The sequence below is a fragment of the Nerophis ophidion genome, linkage group LG04, assembly GCF_033978795.1.
Source record: "Nerophis ophidion isolate RoL-2023_Sa linkage group LG04, RoL_Noph_v1.0, whole genome shotgun sequence".
NCBI classification, from domain to species: Eukaryota; Metazoa; Chordata; class Actinopteri; order Syngnathiformes; family Syngnathidae; genus Nerophis; species Nerophis ophidion.
The window spans coordinates 39,418,406-39,444,150 of record NC_084614.1 but is presented as its reverse complement, the minus strand read 5'-3'; the positions used below and the strand labels follow the sequence as shown (position 1 = coordinate 39,444,150).

The window sequence follows — 25,745 nt, the reverse complement described above, 5'->3', positions numbered from 1 at the left end:
GGCCTTATAATATTGCACACTGAACAATTCCGATTATGAATACGTGTAGGTCAGCGTGTGATGTTGGCCCCACCTCGCCATTGCAGATATCAAAATAATAACGCAGTCTGTTAGTGCTCCTATGACCCCCACCTTGGCCAAATCCAAACATGGCCAAAACGCTTGTACTGTATTTATATACAAACCCCGTTTCCATATAAGTTGGGAAATTGTGTTCGATGTAAATATAAATGGAATACAATGATTTGCAAATCATTTTCAACCCAAATTCAGTTGAATATGCTACAAAGACAACATATTTGATGTTCAAACTGATGAACATTTTTTTTTTTTGAAAATAATCATTAACTTTAGAATTTGATGCCAGCAACAGGTCACAAAGAAGTTGGTAAAGGGGACAATAAATACTAATAAAGTTGAGAAATTCTCATCAAACACTTATTTGAAACATCCCACAGGTGTGCAGGCTAATTGGGAACAGGTGGGTGCCATGATTGGGTATAAAAGCTGCTTCCCTTAAATGCTAAATATTTCACAAACAAGGATGGGGCGAGGGTCACCAATTTGTAAGCAAATTGTCGAACAGTTTTAGAACAACATTTCTCAACGAACTATTGCAAGGAATTTAGGGATTTTACCATCTATGGTCCGTAAAATCATCTAAAGGTTCAGAGAATCTGGAGAAATCACTGCACGTAAGCGATGATATTATGGACCGTTGATCCCTCAGGCGGTACTGCATCAAAAACAGACATCAGTGTGTAAAGGATATCACCACATGGGCTCAGGAACACTTCATAAAACCACTGTCAGTAACTTCAGTGGGTTGCTACATCTCTAAATGCAAGTTAAAACTCGGTTATGCAAAGCAAAACCCATTTATCAATTAGACCAAGGAACGCCGCTGGCTTCGCTGGGCCCGAGATCATCTATGATGGACTGATGCAAAGTGGAAAAGTGTTCTGTGGTCGGATGAGTCCACATTTCAAATTATATTCGGAAACTGTGGTTGTGGTGTCCTCTGGAACAAAGAGGAAAATAACCATCCGGATTGTTTTAGGTGCAGTTTGGTGAGATTTGGACTACGAATGTGCAATATATGCGATATAAATTATATGAATTTGGCTGACGATAGAGCATTTGATACTGTTGCAATATCGTGACGATGCATGTTGATGACATATTCTAGCTGTGTCAGCAAATTTGACAGCAACAAACGAACAATGTAGCATCCTAGCTAATGTAGCTCCACAGCGCGAGTCACTAATCCTCCCCTCCTTGGCGGAAAATAAACTAAGTACCATGTCACTGGAGGACGAGAAATAGCTAAACTTGCCATACTACACACCGTAGGACAATGGTTCTCAAATGGGGGTACGCGTACCTCTGGGGGTACTTGAAGGTATGCCAAGGGGTACGTGAGATTTTTTTTAAGTATTCTAAAAGGAGCAACAAATCAAAAATCCTTTATAAATATATTTATTGAATAATACTTCAACAAAATATGAACGTAAGTTCATAAACTGTAAAAAGGAATGCAACAATGCAATATTCAGTGTTGACAGCTAGATTTTTTGTGGACATGTTCCATAAATATTAAATGATAAATACATTTGATGTGAAAGATTTCTTTGTTTATGAAGAAATGTTTTGAAATAAGTTCATGAATCCAGATGGATCTCTATTACAATCCCCAAAGAGGGCACTTTAAGTTGATGATTACTTCTATGTGTAGAAATGTTTATTTATAATTGAATCACTTGTTTATTTTTCAACAAGTTTTTAGTTATTTTTATATGTTTCTTTCCAAATAGTTCAAGAAAGACCACTACAAATGAGCAATATTTTGCACTGTTATACAATTGAATAAATCAGAAACTGATGACATAGTGCTGTATTTTACTTCTTTATCTCTTGTTTTCAAACAAAAATGCTTTGCTCGGTACTTGAATTTTAAAACTGTTCACATGGGGTACATCCCTGAAAAAAGGTTGAGAACCACTGCCGTAGGAAGACACAAGAGGCCATGCTAATTGCTAAGCTAGAACCCTTGAATGAATGGACTCTCTGGTGACGGTGGCACAGAAGAGGACTGTGGACAAACTAGTGAGCATCCTGGATGATGCCAGTCACCCTCTGCATAGCGTTATCGGTAGCCAGAGGAGCCTGTTCAGTGCTAGACTGCTTCATCCCAAGTGCAGGACTAATAGACTCAAAAACTATTTTGTCTCACACGCCATTCGACTGTACAACTCCTCTCTGGGGGGTACTAGGATGACAGGGGATGCAAAGCAATAACAGTGCAATACTTTTTCATAACATGGTCACTACTGCCTAGTTTCTCTTGTTATATTCTTATTTTACGGTTATATTTTTATTCTCACTGTTGCTTTTTATTTGTATTCTTTTTGTAATATTTTTCTATTTTGTTTGATTTATACCCACATTATTTACTTTTTACGTTTTAAATTTGATCCCAATTCTGTACACTGCTGCTGAAATTTAAATTTTCCTGAGGGAACTCTCCTGAAGAAATCAATAAAGTACTATCTATCTATCTATCTTTCTAATAGAACTGGGCGGATCAAAACAAAAATTGACAATAAAGATACGATACGACAAGTGTAGTATCAGAATATGGTCAAAACTACAGTGATTAGTTAAGTATTTTTTCATTATCGCACTTTCTTTTGGTAGATTTTATTATTGTTTACAAACTCAGGAAATAAGTCCAAGAACACAGGAGGACTTTAGGTGCAAAAGCCTAAATATTTAAATCAGAGCCAAAAGTTACTATGGACATTATTTTGCTCCAAATATTGTATGTAATAAAAGGCAATAAGGACATATACTTAAATAATAATTGATATTGTTACTCCCCCATTCTGTGTTTTGTCTGATTACAGTAAATTGTAATCATTCAATGACTAAAAAAAATTTAGGCATCAGTATTGGTCTTATTACTACTTGGTATAGGATCGATTACCCAAGTTTGTTGTATTGCCCAAAATGAATGTAAAGTATCCAAACAATATAGAAATAAGAGTTTAGTACACTTTACCTGAAGTGTATATTAAACGTTACAACAGAAAATAACCAGATCCATCCATCCATTCATTTTATACCGCTTATTCTCTTTAGGGTCGCGGGGGGCGCTGGTGCCTAACTCAGCTACAATCGGGCGGAAGGTGGTGTACACCCTGGACAAGTTGCCACCTCATCACAGGGCCAACACAGAGAGACATAGAACATTCACACTCACATTCACACACTAGGGCCAATTTAGTGTTGCCAATCAAATTATCCCCAGGTGCATGTCTTTGGAGGTGGGAGGAAGCAGGAGTACTCGGAGGGAACCCACGCAGTCACGGGGAGAACATGCAAACTCCACACAGAAAGATCCCGAGCCCGGGATTGAACCCAGGACTACTCAGGACCTTCGTATTGTGAGGCAGACGCACTAACCCCTCTTCCACCGTGCTGCCCAAAATAACCAGATATTAACTTACAGTAGTTTATGGTAACAGCACACTTAAACACGTCAATCTTTTTATTGGCCACACTAAAGTTAAAGTACCACTGATAGTCACACACACTTTAGGTGTGATGAAATTACCCTCTGCATTTGACCCATCCCCCTTGTTCCACCCCCTGGGAGGTGAGGGGTCAGTGAGCAGCAGTGGTAGGCACGCTCAGGAATCATTTTTGGTCATTTAACCCCCAATTCCAACCTTGATGCTGAGTGCCAGGCAGGGAGATGATGGGTCTCATTTTTATAGTCTTTGTTTCAACATAAGTTAGCAGCCAAATTAGGAAACTCTGTAACCCATTTTGTAATGGTTCTATCATCATTTGTACACTATATCAGTGGTTCTCAAATGGGGGTACGCGTACCCCTGGGGGTACTTGAAGGTATGCCAAGGGGTACGTGAGATTTTTTTAAAAATATTCTCAAAATAGCAACAATTCAAAAATCCTTTATAAATATATTTATTGAATAATACTTCAACAAAATATGAATGTAAGTTCATAAACTGTGAAAAGAAATGCAACAATGCAATATTCAGTGTTGACAGCTAGATTTTTGGGGACATGTTCCATAAATATTGATGTTAAAGATTTCTTTTTTTGAGAATAAATGTTTAGAATGAAGTTGATGAATCCAGATGGATCTCTATTACAATCCCCAAAGAGGGCACTTTAAGTTGATGATTACTTCTATGTGTAGAAATGTTTATTTGTAATTGAATCACGTGTTTACTTTTCGACAAGTTTTTAATTATTTGTATATCTTTTTTTCCAAATAGTTCAAGAAAGACCACTACAAATGAGCAATATTTTGCACTGTTATACAATTAATTAAATCAGAAACTGATGACATAGTGCTGTATTTTACTTTTTTATCTATTTTATTCAACCAAAAATGCTTTGCTCTGATTAGGGGGTACTTGAATTAAAATAAATGTTCACAGGGGGTACATCACTGAAAAAAGGTTGAGAACCACTGCACTAAATGATATAACGATATCACAGGAGGCTGCAATATACAATATAAGGTGATGAAGGTTTATTCCATATCGCTCATCCCAAGTGTATTTTAGAATGAAAAACCCTAGCAGCACAAACGTAATACAATGGAACTGCAGTATTTTTTCAAATATCTGCAATGGCAAAGAGTTCAGCTTCCCACAGGTAATACTACATCTCTGGTGGTTAGCACACCTGGCTCACAGCCAGGAGGTTCAGCGTTTGAACCCCTTGTTCCTCCTTTGACTAGGATGTATATTTATATCACCTCTTGTCTAAAGTCAGCTGGTACGGCCTCCAACCACAGTGTGACCCTGACTGAACAAGATAAGATGTAGATCATGAATGAAGTCGAGTGCCTTGAATTTGTAGACAGCACAAGTATTGCCAGGTGCTGCCATCTCCTGGTTGTATAAAGTATCGCAGAAATCTATAGTGGACATCATAGAAATGTCATTAAATCACAAAAACGTCCACACATAAGCCCCCCCCCCCCCCCCCTCTTTTTTTTTTTTTAAATTCCCTTTCAGGTTCATCAATGCTCGACGGCGTATCCTCCAGCCTATGTTAGATGCCAGCAACCCTGACCCGGCTCCCAAAGCGAAGAAAATGAAGTCCCAGCATCGTCCCACACAGCGATTCTGGCCAGACTCCATTGTTGCTGGAGTTCTGCAGACACACCGATCTCAGCTGGGGAACAACTCAGACAGTAAGTGCACATCAACACTTTTTCTTTACCTTTTAAAGACCTGTTTTTATGGCTGACATTGTTTCATACCCTGGACTAGAGTGTTCCAAAATATTAGCTAATATCTCTGCGATGAGGTGGCGACTTGTCCAGGGTGTACGCTGTATTCCGCCTGAATGCAGCTAAGATAGGCTCCAGCACCCACGAGACCCCAAAAGGGTCAAGCGGTAGAAAATGGATGGATGGAATGGAGAGTTAATATCACATATTTAGAAAAGGGATGTGGTGATCCGATAATGATTCACGAGCGCAGCCACCGCTGCTGCTCACTGCTCCCCTCACCTCCCGGGGAGCAGTGAGCAGTGTGTGACTATCAGTGGTACTTTAACTAAAATCAACAGACTTAGGGGTGTCAAATGATCCTGTTAATTGTGATTAATACCGAGTGTGTTGTGTTTTTAATCGCGTTAATTACATTTTTAATCGCTAATTCAAGGCTGCGATTTGTTAAGTCATATCTTCATATTTCAACACAGTGGCTGAAAATGGAGCGAAAAAGCATTATAGAAGGACAGAAAATTTTAATGTGGAAACTAATAACTCATAAGAATGTTAAGATTAGTGTCACATTGTGTTGGTGACGAACCCCAAGATGCAGAGAAGGCGGCAGGCATTGTGCGGGAAAACATAATTTAATGTCCATGAAATAAAGACAAAAAACACAAACCAGACACTAGGAGGACAAACTGGAAACAGGGATCCAGCAAACAGGAACTAGGAACAAAAAGACAGCACGCTGTAAACAGCTACAGGTTCAACAACAAGTATTGATGACAATAATCCAGCACAGACCGGACGGGAAGGTGGATTCAAATAGTATCTGGCTGATTGACACCAGGTGTAGCCAGGTGCCAATCAGCCACAGCTGAGGGGACACAGCACTCAGGGAGACAAGCAGGAAACAGAACCAAAACAAGAGTGCTGACAGGAAATACTACACACAGACGAAAAACTAAAACACAACCAAACCGTCAGGGGCAAGCCTGACAATTAGTGCTGTCAAATTATTATTATTTTTTATTCAGATTAATCACACTTTTGAAGTTATATCATTAATCACAGGTTATTACTTGCTTGCATAATTTTGATTAAGGTAAAGACCACATTATTTGTACACAATTGCGATTTTATTGTAACACTCTCATGCAATTTTTTTATGTTTCATATGAATTTTATTTATTTTTTCATAACTTGGTTAACATTTGTATCTATATTAATAATAATAATGATATTATATTTTATTTGTATTGCACTTAACAATTGAATAACAAATCTCAAAGTGCTATTTCTATCAATCATCTTTGTTAACCTATATGTTAACCTGACCTTGTAACAACGCTGAAATTAGATTTTGTGATGATACATAATCAATGCATTAATTTTTGTGATTAATCATGTGCGTTAACTCGTTATTATTAACTATTCAGTATTCGCATTTGAATACGGGCAGCACGGTGCCGGGAAATGTATTTGATAAAACCCAACACCAAGAATAGACATTTGAAAGGCATTTTAAAATAAGTAAAGAATAATGAACAACAGGCTGAATAAGTGTACGTTATATGACGCATAAATAACCAACTGAGAAGGTGCCTGGTATGTTAACCTAACATATTATGGTAAGAGTCATTCAAATAACTATAACATATAGAACATGCTATACGTTTACCAAACAATCTGTCACTCCTAATCGCTAAATCCCATGAAATCTTATACGTCTAGTCTCTTACGTGAATGATTTAAATAATATTATTTGATATTTTACGGTAATGTGTTAATAATTTCACACATAAGTCGTTCCTCAGTGTAAGTCGCAGCCCCGGCCAAACTATGAAAAAAACTGCGACATATAGTCCGAAAAATACGGTATGTGCCATTTTGGTGTGCTTATACACACACCATAATAATACCCGTAAGTTGAAACACAGTACGTCTGACTACAGTGGCCGTAAAGCTATGACAATAAATCAAGCGGTGCAGCGTCATAGCTCACCAAAGTTGTACTAAAACATTTTGACAGATTTTTGAGTGCCGTGTGCAATGTTCTATATTCTCAATTGAACATTTTAAAGTTTTGGTGTTGTTTACTGGCGTCATCTTTCAGTCTACACATATCTCTTATGTGTGACTGCCATCTACTGGTCACACTTATCATTACGCCATGTAACAAATAAAATAACTTTGATGTCGGTAAGCACAACAAGGATTATTCCGTACATTATGCACACCAGGTTATAAGGCGCACCGTCGATTTTGGAGAAAATGAAAGGATTTTAAGTGCGCCTTACAGTCCCAAAAATACAGGACCTAAAAAGCACAATAGAGTGTAATTATGGATTTATTAAGATTATTTGTAATACAAATCTTCATGTTATAATTAAAGAAACAAATAAAGTTGTTGCAAATACTATGAATGACTTGCACACATCCCGAAGTGACTCACTCGTTCAACAAATTACTTGAGTTTTTACAACTAGATCACATCCCATGTATTTATGAGAATGCCTTATAGCAGTGATTCTCAAACTGCGGTACGCGTGGGCTCTATCTAGTGCTACGCTTAAGAATCACTTGATCAAAGTAGTGTTTTATTTTCCTATATTCAAACACAGTGTTACCGTTCAAACTGTGTGTAACGTTGCATTACCCAAAAATATTTGATGTATTTGTTAAATAAAACCACTTCCTTGTTTTTAATGACTACTTAGGCCTACTATGCTACTGCAGTTTAATGTTGGTCATTATGGTGGTACTCGGAGAACCAAGTTTTTTCTCAGGTGGTATTTGTTAAAAAAAGTTTGAGAGCCACTGCCTTATAGGGATGTAATAAAGTGATTGTCTCAAACCAGACAACACATTGAAGTAATGACATAAACTATGGATGTTTTACATATGGTAAATGTATTTTCAAAAACAATAAACTATTGATGATAATGTACAGTCATGAAAAAGAGGTTTGGTTTTCAGTTTACAGCATATAATAGAAACCATTGGTCAGTTATCATGCATTTTTGCAATATTTATATGTAGTAAATGCTTTCCAAGCCATCTTAAAAATGGTAAAACCTCTTCAACTTTAGAAGGCGATGCCCCCTGGACCTCCAAAATGGCACCCTCCACCCCGGCTGATGTTTTTCAATTCCTCTATTTTTGTTTTACTTCGCTCGGTTCCCAGTACTTGGCACTTTCAACACTTCCAGATTTGGTAGAGAAAACTACAATCAAACAGCTGGTGTGTAATAAGTCCAATACTTACAGTGTACACACTTTGTAGGCTCATCACAACAATTAAAACTAAATGGCAAAGACTACTTCCTGACCACGGCAACACCATCCATCCATCCATTTTCTACCGCTTTTATTCCCTTTTGGGGTCGTGGGGGGCGCTGGCGCCTATCTCAGCTACAATCGGGCGGAAGGCGGCGTACACCCTGAACAAGTCGCCACCTCATCGCAGACCACGGCAACACACCAAGGACAAACTGAAATGAAGCCTACATCACTTGATCAAGCTTTTTCGTGTATTCCACACTACAAAATATGGATAAAAGTATGTCTTAATGCTGCGATCAATATGTGTATCAGCCAATAGTTAAGGCTGCAATATCAGTATCGTATCACAAGTGAAAGAGTTTAGTCCAAGATGTGAAGAATGGTCGGCTTATCTTTTACATGAAAACATCCATTCAACCACTAGGTGCCAGTGTTGGCTTTGTGTTATCAAAATGAGTGGTTCTTGGGTATAGAACACCAAAGAGAGAGGGCGAGAGAGGGCTGATGGGATGGATGTACACACAAAGTTGCGGCTATGACATTAATTGATATCAACGCTTCCACCTCTGATCAGACCCTCTCAGCCTGGACAGCCTCCATTCGCTGTCGTCAGACTCTGCCACCCTGGCCATGCAGCAAGCCATGCTCGGAGCCGACGACTCCATGGATGGTACGGAGGACGAGGAGGAGGAGGAGGAGGACGAGGAGGAGGAAGGAATGGAGGAGGAGGAGGAAGAGGAAGAGGATGGGGAGAATGACACCAACAGGGGGAGCCCCATGCTTTCTTGCGTGGGAGCGGCGAGGAGAGAGCTGAGCATGGAGCGCCGGGAAGAACTGGAGTAGACTCGCTGGAATCCTTCATGTGGGAAATGTCTGACTCAAACAGGAAGTAAATGACACTGCCGCTAACATCACATGCACCTGAATGAATGCAAGCTTTTACAATGTGGAGCGACTATGGAGTTCTTACATTTGACACAAGGATCCCAATCATTTAAGACAATGATATTAAAGGCCTACTGAAATGAGATTTTCTTATTCAAACGGGGATAGGAGGTCCATTCTATGTGTCATACTTGATAATTTCGTGATATTGCCATATTTTTGCTGAAAGGATTTAGTAGAGGACATCGACTATAAAGTTCGCAACTTTTGGTCGCTAACAGAAAAGCCTTGCCTTTACTGGAAGTAGCAGACGATGACGTCACATGTTGCTGTTCACATTGTTTTTAATGGGAGCCTCCAACAAAAAGAGCTATTCGGACCGAGAAAATGACAATTTCCCCATTAATTTTAGTGAGGATGAAAGATTCGTGTTTGAGGATATTGATAGCGACGGACTAGAAAAAAAATAAAATAGAAAAAATCAAGTAAAAAAAAAAAAACGTGATTGCATTGGGACGGATTCAGATGTTTTTAGACACATTTACTAGGATAATCCTGGGAAATCCCTTATCTTTCTATTGTGTTGCTAGTGTTTTAGTGAGTTTAACAGTACCTGATAGTCGTAGGTGTGTGTCCTTGGCCGGGTGTTGACGCCAGTGTCTGATGGAAGTCGACGGCGGCTGTACGGTCGGCACAAGCTCAACTGATCTCCAGTAAGTGACGACTTTTTACCACAATTTTCTCACTGAAAACTGCTGGTTGACAAGTGGTAGGGGAACCATGTTCACTTGACCGCTCTGATCCATAGTAAAGTTTCACCTCCGGGAATTTTAAACAAGGAATCACCGTGTGTCTGTGTGGCTAAAGGCTAAAGCTTCCCAACTCAATTTTTCTACTTTGACATCTCCAATATTAATTGAACAAATTGCAAAAGATTCAGCAACAAGATGTCCAAAATACTGTGTAATTATGCCGTTAAAGCAGATAACTTTTAGCTGTGTGTGTGCGCAGCGCAAATATTTCCTAATAGTCCGTGACGTCACGCGTACACGTCAGTATTCCGCGACGTTTTCAACAGGATACTTTGCGGGAAATTTAAAATTGCAATTTAGTAAACTAAAAAGGCCGTATTGGCATGTGTTGCAATGTTAATATTTCATCATTGATGTATAAACTATCAGACTGCGTGGTCGGTAGTAGTGGGTTTCAGTAGGCCTTTAAAGCAAAGGCAAAAAAAAATGGCTTTGTTTTACAAGAGAGTTTGGCTTGGAAGGTAATGCCATAAATGTGTTATTTCATCCATTCATCACTTTTCTATACTGCTTCTGCTGATTAGGGCCACGGGCAACGTTCCCTCTAAGGTACGCGCCTGTGCGATTGCACACTGCTCACGCGCCTTCTGCGCACGGCAAATTTAGGCTGCTCACAAAATCGAATAAAAAAATAAGTGCATAACAGTGTGCACGTCTGGTGTCGCTCACATGTGCGCCACTGAATGCTCAAGAAGTTTTTGCGTTTGCTCACACATGAAAAATTGGAGGGAAAATTGGCCACAAGTAAGCTGGAGCCTATCCCAGACTAGTCGCCGATCAATCACGAACATTCACACTATGAACCAACACACAGATTAGCCAAACTTTTCAATTTCCTGGCAATGTCCACTGTAGTGGACATTTGTATATGGACCATTTGTTTTGTCAAAGGTACACATTCCGGAACATAGACAGGTGCACGTCCACTGCAGTGGACATTGGTATATGGCACATTTCTTTTGTCAGATTTACAAATTTCAAATTATCGCCCTGTTGTGCATGTCCAAAAAAGGTCTACTATAGTGGACATCTAACTTTTTGTGTATGTCCAGAAATGTCCACTACAATGGACAATTTTTTTTTTTTCTTGCCCTGATGTGGGATCTGAGCCGAGGATGTCATTGTGGCTTGTGCAGCCCCTTGAGACACTCATGATTTAGGGCTATATAGGTAAACTTTGATTGATTGATTGATTGGTATGTGGCCTATTTCTTGTGTCAGATTTACAGTTTTTAGATTATCGGCCTGTTGTGCATTTCCATAATTGTCTACTCCAAATGGACATGTGTGTATCTTGTCAAAGTTACAAAATTTGGAACATAAACCTGGTGTGTGTGTCACAAAATCTCCACTACAGTGGACATTGGTACGTGGTCCATTTCTTTTGTCACACATTTTATCAACATATACTAGTTGAGTGTGTCCACCGATGTCCACTGCAGTGGACATTTGTATATGAGCCATTTGTTTTTTCAAAGGTATGCATTTCGGAACATAGACAGGTGCACGTCCACTGCAGTGGACATTGGTATGTGGCCTATTTCTTTTGTCTGATTTACAAATTTCAGATTATCAGCCTGTTGTGTGTGTCTAAAAAACGTCCACTATAGTAGACATCTAACCTTTTGTGTATGTCCATTTTTTTTTTCTTGCCCTGATGTGGGATCTGAGCCGAGGATGTCATTGTGGCTTGTGCAGCCCTTTGAGACACTTGTAATTTAGGGCTATATAAGTAAACTTTGATTGATTGATTTACATTAGTACGTGGCCTATTTATTTTGTCAGATTTACAAATTTCAGATAATCGGCGTGTGGCACATTTCCATAATTGTCTACTCCAATGGACATTAATGTGTATGTTGTCAAACTTACACAATTTGGAACATAAACCTGGTGTGCCTATCACTAAATGTCCAATACAGAGGACATTGGTACGTGGTCCATTTCTTTTGTCACACAAGCTGACTGTCAGGAGGATAGATTGTACCAAAATGGTGGATGGGTAAGTGCAGAAGTTGATGCTTGGAAGTAGGAGTGTCAGCACATTTGCGGCCCTTAGCTTGTTACGTTTCACTATGTTTACACTACAGGCCAACCAGATTTTTTTTTTTAAATCGAATTGTTTACACTGCAAGAAAAATGTGTCTTAATCAGACTCCAGTGTAAACGTGCTCCAATGTGGCCTCGACGTCACTTGCGTGCGCAATTTGCGCAGAAAACAAGGGACGTTGACGGCAGTTGACCCAGCACTAGCGCTACAAGTAAGTGATTATTTTTAATTGTATATTTAATTAGGACTCTTAAGGTATTATTCTTTAAAGGCCTACTGAAACCCACTACTACCCACCACACAGTCTGATAGTTTATATATCAATGATGAAATATTAACATTGCAACACATGCCGATACGGCCTTTTTACTTTACTAAATTGCAATTTTAAATTTCCCGCAAGTTTCTTGTTGAAAACGTCGCGGAATGATGACGCGTACGCGTGACGTCACGAACTGTAAGGAAATATTAGAAGCTGCACCACTCGCGGCTAAAAGTCGTCTGCTTTGACCGCATAATTACACAGTATTTTGGACATCTGTGTTGCTGAATCTTTTCCAATTTGTTCATTTAATAATGGAGACTATAAAGAACAATGCTGTTGGTGGAAAGCAGTGGATTACAGCTGTCTTTAGCACCGAGACACAGCCAATGTTCCTTTGTTTGTTGTGAAGCAGAGCGGTCAAACGAACATGTTTTCTCTACGTCAACCATCATGTTTTTGGATGGGAAAATTGTGATATGTATCTTACCGGAGACATCAGTGGATTATTCGTCGTCCTGCAGCAGCTGTCAAAAAAGGCAGCTGTGAGCTTGGCTCTTCGGCTTCTCTCTGAGACACTGCGTGTTCACCGCAGCCATCCGACCTCAAGGTATGACTTTGCAATCTCACTAAAACACTATTAAAACAATAAGCAGATAAGGGATCTTCCAGAATTATCCTAGTAAATGTGTCTAAAAACATCTGAAACGCTCACACTGCCGCCGCCCGCAGCCGTCACCTTTTTTTATTTTTTATTTTTTTGTAGTCCTTCACTATCAGTATCTTAATTCACAAATCTTTCATCCTCGCTCAAATTAAGGGGGAAATTGTCGCTTTCTCGGTCCGAATAGCTCTTTTTGTTGGAGGCTCCCATTATAAACAATGTGAATATGTGAGGAGCCATCAAACATGTGACGTCATCGTCTGCGACTTCCGGTAAAGGCAGGGCTTTTCTATTAGCGACTTTATCGTGGATGCTCTCTACTAAATCCTTTCAGCAAAAATATAGCAATATCGCGAAATGATCAAGTATGACACATAGAATGGACCTGCCATTCCCGTTTAAATAAGAAAATCTCATTTCAGTAGGCCCAATCAATTGGATGGTAGCTTTTTTTTACGCACGGCTCATTTTGACAGAACACCGGTTTTCATAAATAAACAAGAAAGTCGCTATTACGTGAGAAAACACAGATCAGCGTGTCCGTGGGTTTGTGCTGTGACTGTTGTGTCCAGTAAGTAGGCAGATGATGGAAAACAACTATAGGAGGAGGAAGAAGGTAGAGTGATCATGCTGCACACACACATGATGTAGCTCGCCTGAAGCTGTTGTAAAAGACATATTTAAAAAAAAAAAGATCAGATTTAGACCAATTTTTCATACGTGTGAGCAAACGCCAAAACTCCTTGAGCATTCAGTGGCGCACATGTGAGCAACGGCAGAAGTGCACACTGTTATGCCCTTATCTTTTTATTCCATTTTGTGTGTGGCCTAGATTTGCTGTGCGCAGAGGACGCGTGAGCAGTGTGCAATTGCACAGGCGTGTACCTTAGAGGGGGACGTTGATTCCGACTAATTTCTGATGTGGCCCGAATCTGATGCAAAAAGTGCTTTGAAGCGTTTACATTGGCAAAAAAAACCAACCAGATTTGGTGTGCAGTGTGTGAAAGTCAGTGTGAATGTTGTCTATCTGATGATGTGGCGACTTGTCCAGGGTGTACATCGCCTTCCGCACGAATGCAACTGAGATAGGCTCCAGCACCACCCGTGACCCCAAAAGGGACATGTGCTAGAAATTGCATGGATGGATGGATGTAAACGGGGCCTTTCTTTGACAAAAACAAACACAAATGAAGGGGAAAAGTTGATACGAATAAGACAAAAATAATAATAACACTTTGTCACGGATAAGCTAAGATGCAGGATGCTATCATATCTACTTTCTGACAACTAACAGACGATCAAAACAGAATGCTGTCAAACAATTGAGCTTTTAATCTGATTAATCACACAATTCTGATTCATATGCATTCCAATGAATCGCCCAAAAAAATCCCTTGATCACTGATCGCATAACAAGACACATCCTTTACTTTAACCGTTAAAGTAAAGGATCACAGGAATAAATTAGATAAATGATTAATGTGATTATTTTGTGATTAATCACATGTTTTATCCCCAGACATACTTTTATTCACGCCCCTGTCAGACTGTATCATGATGGTGATAATATGCTGTGCCACAAAGCTCAAATGCAAGCCCGTTTATATCAATTTTAAATATCAAAAATGCGCAATTGCCCATATTTTGATTTGTCCTTGGAAATATTTTCGAAAGCCCTGCTTTAGAACATCGAGGCTTTTTATTCTGGCTTTAGCTTTACAGAATCAGTACCAATGTTGGCTACAAAACTTGACCTTTTGGGAGAGTTCATCAGCAACTTTTCTGGAAATGTTTTGCTTGACTTTTTTGACAAGCACAGTAACAAAGTTGATGATTAGATGTTTTTAATATTTACGACAAATGAATATTTGTAAGTTTACCCTCTTACAAAGATATGAACAGTGCATCACTTTTAAGGTTGGTTTATTGTAACACACAGAGTGTAACAAACATCAATTCAGATTTCCATTAAATTGAGTTCAGTGTGTAATGAAAAAAAATACTAGTACTGAGTAACTGATGGGTAACTTGTAATTTATTTAGTAGCAACTTGAGGATTCCAGGTTCAGTTCCAGCTTCCGCCATCCCAGTCACAGCCGTTGTGTCATTGAGCAAGACACTTCGCCCTTGCTCCTGATCCATGGTTCTTAGTTAGTTGTTAGCTTCCGCCATCAGTGTGTGAAAGGGTTAATGTCATTAGATTAGATTAGATTAGATTAGATTAGATTAGATAGTACTTTATTTATTCCGTCAGGAGAGTTCCTTCAGGAAAATTACAATTTTCAGCACAATCCCATTCAAGATTAGACAAACATTACAGGGAGACAGAACAGGATCACTGACGGGTCTGCCGGCTTCCAGCGCCCCTTACAAAAAAGATGACATACAGGTAAACAAAGGTGGGGGGGTGGAAATAGAAGATTAAAATAAAATTAAAAAAATCGGTCTTAGCCTGGGCCCTGGAGTGAGGCCAAGGGAAAAGAACAACTCATAGCCATAGTACACATCCCTCTTACATGTGTGTAAGAGGGAAACATCAAACATCAAAGACCACAGAGGACATTAAAGACATTAAAGCAGCATATACAAGCAGACACTTCTACATACAGCTATGAATAAAAAGCAAAAGAAACATATCCACTGTGGTGGCCTCTGCGGTGTTCCACGCCATCGTCCGCAGGGGAGGAGGGAGCATGGCCAGAGACAGAAGCAGACCCAACAAAGCCACCAAGACAGCCGACTCCACTCTCGGCCAGTGTCCAGTCCGCATGGATGAGCGAGGATACGTCCAAGGTGACTGAGGTGTCCGACACCTGCTCACCCAGCCAAGACACTGCGGAGCCTCTCCGTCCCAGCGCTCAGTGCTAGCTCCGCAGCCCCGTCCCCTGTCATGTATAATGTAAGGCGCTATGGGTATCATCCTAGACCGGGGCTCTTTAGCGCCGCCCTCGTGGCTCTCTGGAGCTTTTTCAAGAATATATGAAAAATGGAAAAAGATGAGAGGAAAAAAACAATTTTTGTTTTAATATGATTTCTGTGGGAGAACAAACATGACACAAACCTCCCTAATTGTTATAAAGCACACTGTTTGTATTAAAAATGCTTCACTGATTCGAAAATTTGGCGAGCGCCGTTTTTGTCCTACTAATTTTGGCGGTCTTTGAACTCACCGTAGTTTGTTTACATGTATAACTTTCTCCGACTTTCTAAGACGTTTTTTATGCCACTTCTTTTTCTGTCTCATTTTGTCCACCAAACTTATAACGGTGTGCATGAATGCACAAATGTGAGTTTTGTTAATGTTATTGACTTGTGTGGAGTGCTAATCAGACATATTTGGTTACTGCATGACTGCAAGCTAATCGATGTTAACATGCTATTCAGGCTAACTGTATGTACATATTGCATCATTATGCCTCATTTGTAGGTATATTTGAAGTCATTTAATTTCCTTTAAGTCCTCATAATTCAATTTATATCTCATGACACACTATCTGTATGTAATATGGCTTTTATTTTTTTGCGGCTCCAGACGGATTTGTTTCTGTATTTTTGGTACAATATGGCTCTTTCAACATTTTGGGTTGCGACACCTGTCCAAGGTAGAGTAAAGCGCTATATAAATACAGAACATTTATTCATTAATAAACTACATACAGTAGGGACTCATATGGCCCCATCTGTTGCGTTGTACCTGACACATGAAACATGACTAATTAGAGACTGCATTTTATCCGCCAAATGGCAGTTGAGTGTTTTGTGGCAATTCCAACATTGACCACAGCGTCAGCTCGTAGATAGAGTGGCGCTTTCCATAATTTTCAACAGACTGCATTGCAAAATTAATAACTCCTCCACCCAGGAATGGGGCCATATAAATATCTTCCCTACTGTACAAAAGATGCACATTTGACAGTCACTTATGACATTACAACAGGGCTAATGTTGGCATATGTGCAGCTAAAATATAACAGAAAAAAATACTTAAAAGATAAATGGGTTGCACTTGTATAGCACTTTTCTACCCTCAAGGTACTCAAAGCGCTTTGACACTACTTCCACATTTACCCATTCACACACTGATGGAGGGAGCTGCCATGCAAGGCGCTAACCAGCACCCATCAGGAGCAAGGGTGAAGTGTCTTGCTCAGGACACAACGGACGTGACGAGGTTGGTACTAGGTGGGGATTGAACCAGGGACCCTCGGGTTGCGCACGGCCACTCTACCACTGCGCCACGCCGTCACTTCTTACCACAACACGTATCTCCAAATTATTGAGTAATTATGTGATGAAAAGAGACAACTTTTAGCCATAAGTGGTGCTGAACTAATATTTCCTGACAGTCCGTGACGTCATGCGCACGCGTACATTCAGCGACGTTTTCAACAAGAAACTCTGCGGGAAATTTAAAATTGTAACTTAGTAAACTAAAAAGGCCGTATTGGCATGTGTTGCAATGTTAATATTTCTTCATTGATATATAAACTATTTGACTGCGTGGTCGGTAGTAGTGGGTTTCAGTAGGCCTTTAAATACAGAAATAATCTTTGTCTCAATAAAAATTAAAAAAAAAGGAAAAAATAAAGTTCAAGATGTTCATCATAATTCTTGTTCTGTGTACATCCAAGGTTTCACTGACTTTATAGGACAATGATATTTCTATTGGTCGGACGTGAGCAAAAAAAACAAGTATGATACTACTTGTTTTTTTTTTAAATCTTCGACACAACAAGCAAATTGGTTTATAACTCTTGTTTATTTTTTTGGACATTCTGACTCTTTTACAATAAATCAACCATAAAAACATTGGACCGTTAACTAAGGTGCAAATTTATAGAAACGCTTTTTGAAATACTCGATTTTCCACTTGAAGTCTGCACAATACTTTTGAGTCTAAGGGTGTTCGGGTGGAACTAAAACGTGTCATGTTTCAACGTATCTGAGATACTTTCGCAGGAATGAACTAGGAATAATCTTCCTTTCTGTCCTCCATTATTAAAAAAAAAGAATGTTTGTAGATTTCCATCCATTCTCTACCGCTTATTCCCTTTGCGGTTGCGGGGGGCACTGGTGCCTTTCTCAGCTACAATCGGGCGGAAGGTGGGGTACACCCTGGACAAGTCGCCATCTCATCGCAGGGCCATATTGAAAGTTTGTATATTTTGTTTTGTTTTTCAGGCACCAACAAAGACAATGGCGGCTCTTCCTGTCTGTGTTCATTCCTTTACCGCCTGATAGTTGTTGTCATGTTGGACGACGAAGGAGTGTGATGAATAACGCTTTTCAACAGACGATGACTTTGGAACAGATAAGCCAACGTCAACTTTTCTAAAGGAGGACAAAAATTTTGAAGGAGATGAGATTTGAAAAAGACACAAAGCAGAGATTTTATGTGAACATTTTGAACACGCGGGGAAACAATTTTCCACTGTTTTGTACTCAAACAGGATTCGGACATTTTTATTGTGAAGAAAAAACATCTGTTATATTTAATGTTCTGAGTGGTGATTGTGAAGTTGCTTGATCGCTTATTTTCTCCATTGCTTTTTAAAAAAATGAATCTTCCAGAACAAGTGATAGCCTTTTTAATTTTTTTTTTCATTTGTACACTAATTGTCATCATCTACTGTGTTTCAATAGACCAATTGAAATCATTAAAATGTGTAAAAGTACTGATGCCAACTGTGTATTTTGACCCTTTCACAGGAATGTCCTACTCGCGGTACAGCTCGGTTGGTAGAGTGGCCGTGCCAGCAACTTGAGGGTTCCAGGTTCGATCCTCGCTTCCGCCATCCTAGTCACTACCGTTGTGTCCTTGGGCAAGACACTTTACCCACCTGCTCCCAGTGCCACCCACACTAGTTTAATAAAAACAAAAAAAAAATGTACTTATATATTGGGTTTCACTATGTAAAGCGCTTTAAGTCACTAGAGAAAAGCGCTTAATAAATATAATTCACTTCACTTCTTTAGAATATATTCTTCAGTGTCCCTGGAAGTCATCAAAGAAACACTTTAGATCATGTGACTGTCATGTGACCATACCAGGAAAAGCTTCTTTTTTTTGCCATAAAAGGTTGTTTTAAACCTGTCTAACAGTTGTAATGCTTTGAAACTATACTTACTACACTTTGTAAACAAACTAATTCATAAAAAAGTATGCGTCACATGAAGCTTTTAGCTTTAAAATGGCAATGCAAAGTCTGAAAATAATAATAACAACATCTCAATAGCAAACATGTTAATAAATGAACTAAATACTTTTTTTACTGTACTTTCAGATATGATATGTGAATAGATGGGGCTTTCTACTGAATCACTGCCATTTATTTGTGTTAACTCCCAAAATAAATGTCAACGTCTGTCTTTTGTCAGCTCTAAATGTGATGAAGCACACTTAGAATCACCCAAAATATGCATTTGCCATCTCAGGCAACTTTATTTTATTTTTGTATAACATTCCAACGGAATGAAATGACTCATTTGAGCACCAGGAGTGAGTGTTACGCATATCATTTGCAAAAACAACTGAACCTAAAAAATAAATAGTAAAAAAAAAATATATATATATATAGCATGAAAAAAAAACATTTTGGGAATGTGCTGATATTTACTCGCAGCCTACCTAATCAGTCATGGTTGAAATATTATGGAATATACAGAAAAAAAAACAGTTGATTTTCTTTGGGTCTTCCCGCAGCCTGCGAGTTATGTGACCTGTGGAATATTCCACATTTTTCAGAGAGGGTAATTAAAGTTGAAGTACCAACGATAGTCACACACAAATTAGGTGTGGTGAAATTTGTCTTCTGCATTTGACCCATCCTCGTTTTCACCCCATGGGATGTGAGGGGAGCAGTGAGCAGCAGCTGTGATTTAACCCCCAATTCCAACCCTTGATGCTGAGTGCCAAGCAGGGAGGTAACGGGTCCCATTTTTACAGTTTTTGTTTCAACATAAGCTAGCCAAATTAGGAAACCTTGTAACCCATTTTGTAATGGTTCTATCATCATTTGTACGCTAAATAATATATCGTTATCGCAGGAGGCCGCAATATTCAGTATATGGTAATAAAGGTTATATTCCACATCGCCCACCCCAAGTGTATTTTAGATTGAAAAACCTTATTAGCGCAATCGTAGTACAATGGAACTGAAGTATTTTTTCCATATCTGCAATGGCAAGGAGGGTTTGAACTCACGACCGACCGATCTCAGCGCCACTGAGCAGGTGCATGTCTAATGTGTTGTAACCTGACTCTCGTCAGATCATTTTAGTTCGCTGAGCTCCACACAAGGATCTGGGACTTCTCAATAGGAGATGTATTTCAGAAGGCGGGGCCTTGTAAAAAAAACATTGTATGTGATTGGATAAACCACTTCTCCGTTATCTTGAATGACATGCTACCTCAACCACTCACATCCAAATCAAGCCGTGACGCTGATGAGAGCAGCGCCTGGAAATCCAAAAACAGAACAGCAGACGTATTGGATAATGACAGAGCGAACTTCAATGTCAGTAGACGATCGATTGTGCAAAGAAAATATGCACAATGTTGTTTTGTTGTTTGAATCAAACAGTCGCTTCGGCGCTACCTCACATCTATGAAATCCCGCCGGGGGATCCTGATTGGTTAATCATTTTTTACTATTTTGAAGGAGTTTGCAATGCCCTCGAGCCCAGATCCTTATGTGGAGCTCAACGAACTACAAGGATCTGGCGAGAGTCAGGTTAAATGTGTTGGGCGAACAGGAATAAGTCAGAACTCTTAGTGTGTGAACTGTGTGTGTAGGATTTACAAGGGTGGTACCTATAGCTCAGTGGTTCTTAACCTGGGTTCGATCGAACCCTAGGGGGTCGGTGAGTCAGCCTCAGGGGTTCGGCAGAGGTCAAAACACAACCTACTCATCTTCTCAATAAAAACTTCTCCCTATCGGCGTATTACGGGTACGTCAATAACAGAAGTCACACTGATTTGCAGGTGTGTAATCAGGGACGTGCACATGATTATAGAGGTGCAGGGGCTCAAAGTCAGAAAAGGGCAGGACATTTTTTTTTGGTCCTTTACACAATATGGAAATTAATGGAAAATGAAATTTGCTAATAGGAAGCTAACTACTTAGCTGTGTTTCCTTTGTAGGTCAAAGTGATTGCCATTTCTTTTGTGTCAACAAATTATTGTCATAATTAGTTAATTCACATTATCATAGGCTTGGAAGACATGAAAAGCCACAAAAAACGGGTTTATTATTAGGCTATTTATTGTTAAAGATAAGCACTTTGATATTGAACAGTGCAACATGAACTTTGAAAAAAAATACAAAAATAAATACCCAAATGGAAATAACATCAATGTGAAAATCTGTCCTTCTTCCCTTAACTTGATGAAAACACTATCAAGTTGTAACTTATGGTCTTTCTCACTTAATGCTCAGACTAAACAACTGAAACGCAATACAACTTTATATCTAAACCTCTACTGTGAGAGGAATGTGATATGCCGTAAACACAGTGCATTTTATTTAGAAAATTAACCTTGTGTTTTATTTTGTATTTTGTACACTACTTCCTGTCCCGCACAGTCCTTTCTGCTCTTTGCTCAATTGATGTGCCGTGCTCAATTGATGCGCTGTGCTCCGACGTCCGGCAAAAACAGAAGCTGACACATTGAATAATAGAATAATCAGGGGCGCCGCTAGGGATTTTGGGCCCCATGAAAAGAATCTTTACAGGGCCCCCAACACAGCGGCAACATTTTTTGATGCTATTTTACATATAAAAGGGTTTATGCTTATTAAACCATTAAAATTGTTCAAAATGACTTATTTAATTCATTTTAATTAATGAATTACAGTCATCTTTGTATTGTTTTGAGACTGTAGTAAAATGTATTATATTTTGTATTATATTAGTATTATTATTATTTCAACACACACAGCTGCTCACCTCCTTCCTCATGTGGGGGCACTGGGGCTGATTCAGGGGTAGGGGGAGTTGGGGGCTGACAGACAGCTGCTGCTGCTGCTGCTGCTGCTGCTTCTTCTGGTGCAGTTGACTCTGTTCAGAATGAGGCATCATTTTGACAGAGGGGAGATCAACTATTATTGAATAAGAACAGCTTGATAAATGTTTGACTGGATTGATTATTTAACTAATATAGAAGTAAAATGTAAAAATCCAAGTTTTCTTGAGCTAACATGGTGAGAAAAGTGAGCTAGCTTATTACCACAGACAGGGACAAAGTTAATATGCATAACTTTCCACCACAATTAATAAACCCACCTTTTTTGGGAAATATTGAGTGACATATTGTCGACCCTTCAACTCCTTCTCCTCTCTTATTTTCTTTTCCTTTCTTTTTTGGCTGCCTGATTTTTGAGGCATACTGCTGTATCCTCGGCTTTGCCCGCTGTGGCGCTGTCTGTGACAAATCACAGGTGAGCTACCTGCAGCTGATCCAGTCGGACTGAACCATTTTAAGTAAATAGAGGGGGGGAAGGGAGGGCCCTGCAGGGGTTGATGCTTCCAAAACAAATAAAGGTATTGTTACCAGGACAAGGAAAATAAAACATGTGTGATTATATGTTAGTTAATAACTTAGGGTCATTACTTTATCTGTATTATAATTTCACCATCATTAGGGGCCTCTCTGGGCCCCCATCCATCATGGGCCCCTAGAATCCGTCTCCTTTACCCCCCCCCCCCCCCCCTTTGAGAATAATACAGCGTTTTTCTGAAATATTACCCATATTAGATGCTGAATAAGTGGACGGCGACTAGACCATAACTCACAGGTTCAAGTTGCTCCACTGTCACGTCTCCTCAGGCGCAGTTGGCTCTCTCTCCTCTCTCTCACTCACTCACTCTCTCTCTCTCTCTCTCTGGTGGAAGAGCAGGCTCCATCCATCCATTTTCTACCACTTATTCCCTTTTTTTTTTTTGGGGTCGCGGGGGGCGCTGGCGCCTATCTCAGCTTCAATCGGGCGGAAGGCGGGGTACACCCTGGACAAGTCGCCACCTCATCGCAGGGCCAACACAGATAGACAGACAATATTCACACTCACATTCACACACTAGGGCCAATTTAGGGAACCCACGCATTCACGGGGAGAACATGCAAACTCCACACAGAAAGATCCCGAGCCTGGATTTGAACCCAGAACTGCAGGACCTTCGTATTGTGAGGCAGACGCACTAACCCCTCTGCCACCGTGAAGCCAAGAGCAGGCTCAAACAACCCAATATTACAAGAAAACGTGGAGTTTTTTTACTGCTGTTTTTTTGTTTTGTTTTGTTTTTTACACCCATAACAGGAATTTATTAATGTTGTTTGAAGAAAAAAACAACAACAAAAAAAACACACACAGGCAGAGGGCACTTTTTAAGACGAAGCAAAAAACATAGGGCCCTATGTGTGTAATTTGTTGTGTGTTTATGCAGTCTAGTGTGAGTTTAGTGTTGATTTTGTTCTTTGAACAAGGTGATGTTAGTACACGGTTCATTTTGTGCACCAGTAAAAAAAACATGGTAACACTTTAGTATGGGGAACATATTCACCAATAATTAGTTGCTTATTAACATGCACATTAGTAACATATTGGCTCTTAACTAGTCATTATTAAGTACTTATTAATGCGGCATGGACTTATTATAATCCTAACCCTCTAACCCTAACCAAATAACTCTAAATTAAGTCTTTGTTACTTAGAATATGTTCCCCTAGTGTCCAAAAAACTCCAACTTGAGTCTTTGTTACTTAGAATATGTTCTCCATACTAAAGTGTTACTGAAAACGCATAAGTTTGTCTTGAATTTGAAAAACAAAACATTTTATTTTTCACTAAGAAGGGTTCGGTGAATGTGCATATGAAACTTAAGGGGTTCAATACCTCCAAAAAGGTTAAGAACCACTGCAATAGCTTTAAGAGTTTAATTGGTTCTGTGAACGATATTGTAACCCAAAATTAATCTCGACTCCCGTTGTTCTTCATGAAAAAAAATTCTGCGCACCCCCAAAAAAACATCAGAATTTTAACATGCACCACGCTTTTTAATAAGAAAAACACACTTCTAAAACAATACAAGATCTTGTCGTACAAACAAATACAGTAATGTTGGGAAGTAATATCATAATAATGCACACTTGCCAACCTTGAGACCTCCGAATTCGGGAGGTGTTGGCGGGGGCGGGGTTGAGGTTGGCAGGGTGGAGAGGGCATAGCGGGGGGTGCATATATTTTCAAGTATTTCTACAAACCCCGTTTCCATATGAGTTGGGAAATTGTGTTTGATGTAAATATAAACGGAATACAATGATTTGCAAATCCTTTTCAACCCATATTCAAATGAATATGCTACAAAGACAACATATTTGATGTTCAAACTGATAAGCATTTTTTTTTTTTTGCAAATAATCATTAACTTTAGAATTTGAGCCAGCAACACTTGACAAAGAAGTTGGGAAAGGTGGCAATAAATACTGATAAAGTTGAAGAATGCTCATCAAACACTTATTTGGAACATCCCACAGATGTGCAGGCTAATTGGGAACATGTGGGTGCCATGATTGGGTATAAAAACAGCTTCCATGAAATGCTAAGTAATTCACAAACAAGGATGGGTTGAGAGTCACCACTTTGTAAGCAAATTGTCGAACAGTTTTAGAACAACATTTCTCAACGAGCTATTGCAAGGAATTTAGGGATTTTACAATCTACGGTCCGTAAAATCATCAAAAGGTTCAGAGAATCTGGAGAAATCACTGCACGTAAGCGACGATATAACGGACCTTTGATCCCTCAGGCGGTACTGCATCAAGAACCAACATCAGTGTGTAAAGGATATCACCACATGGGCTCAGGAACACTTCAGAAAACCACTGTCAATATCTATAGTTGGTCGCTACATCTGTAAATGCAAGTTAGAACTCTACTATGCAAAGCAAAACCCATTTATCAACAACACCCAGAAACGCCGCCGGCTTCGCTGGGCCTGAGCTCATCTAAGATGGACTGATGCAAAGTGGAAAAGTGTTCTGTAATCTGACTAGTCCACATTTCAAATTATATTTGGAAACTGTGGACGTGGTGTCCTCCGGAACAAAGAGGAAAATAACCATCCGGATTGTTATAGGTGCAAAGTTCAAAAGCCAGCATCTGTGATGGTATGGGGGTGTATTAGTGCCCAAGGCATAGGTAACTTACACATTTGTGAAGGCACCATTAATGCTGAATGGTCCATACAGGTTTTGGAGCAACATATGTTGTAATCCAAGCAATGTTACCATGATTGCCCCTGTTTATTTCAGCAAGACAATGCCAGGCCACATGTTACAACAGCGTGGCTTTGTAAAAAAGAGTGCAGGTACTTTCCTGGCCCGCCTGCAGTCTAGACCTGTCTCCCATCGAAAATGTATGGAGCATTATTAAGCGTAAAATACGACAGCGGAGACCCCGGACTGTTGAACGACTGAAGCTCTACATAAAACAAGAATAGGAAAGAATTCCACTTTCAAAGCTTCA

The 25,745-nt window shown here is 39.5% G+C and overlaps 1 protein-coding gene across 1 annotated transcript in view; it reads left to right on the top strand.

Annotated features, from left to right (window-relative positions):
• The window catches only part of pknox2 (pbx/knotted 1 homeobox 2), a 354,581-nt gene that overhangs the window by 279,202 nt on the left and 49,634 nt on the right, over window positions 1-25,745 (top strand). The window contains exons 11-12 of the mRNA XM_061896425.1: window positions 5,058-5,236; window positions 9,123-9,387. Coding sequence (XP_061752409.1) covers window positions 5,058-5,236; window positions 9,123-9,387 — 444 coding nt within the window. The remainder of the gene's footprint in view (window positions 1-5,057; window positions 5,237-9,122; window positions 9,388-25,745) is intronic.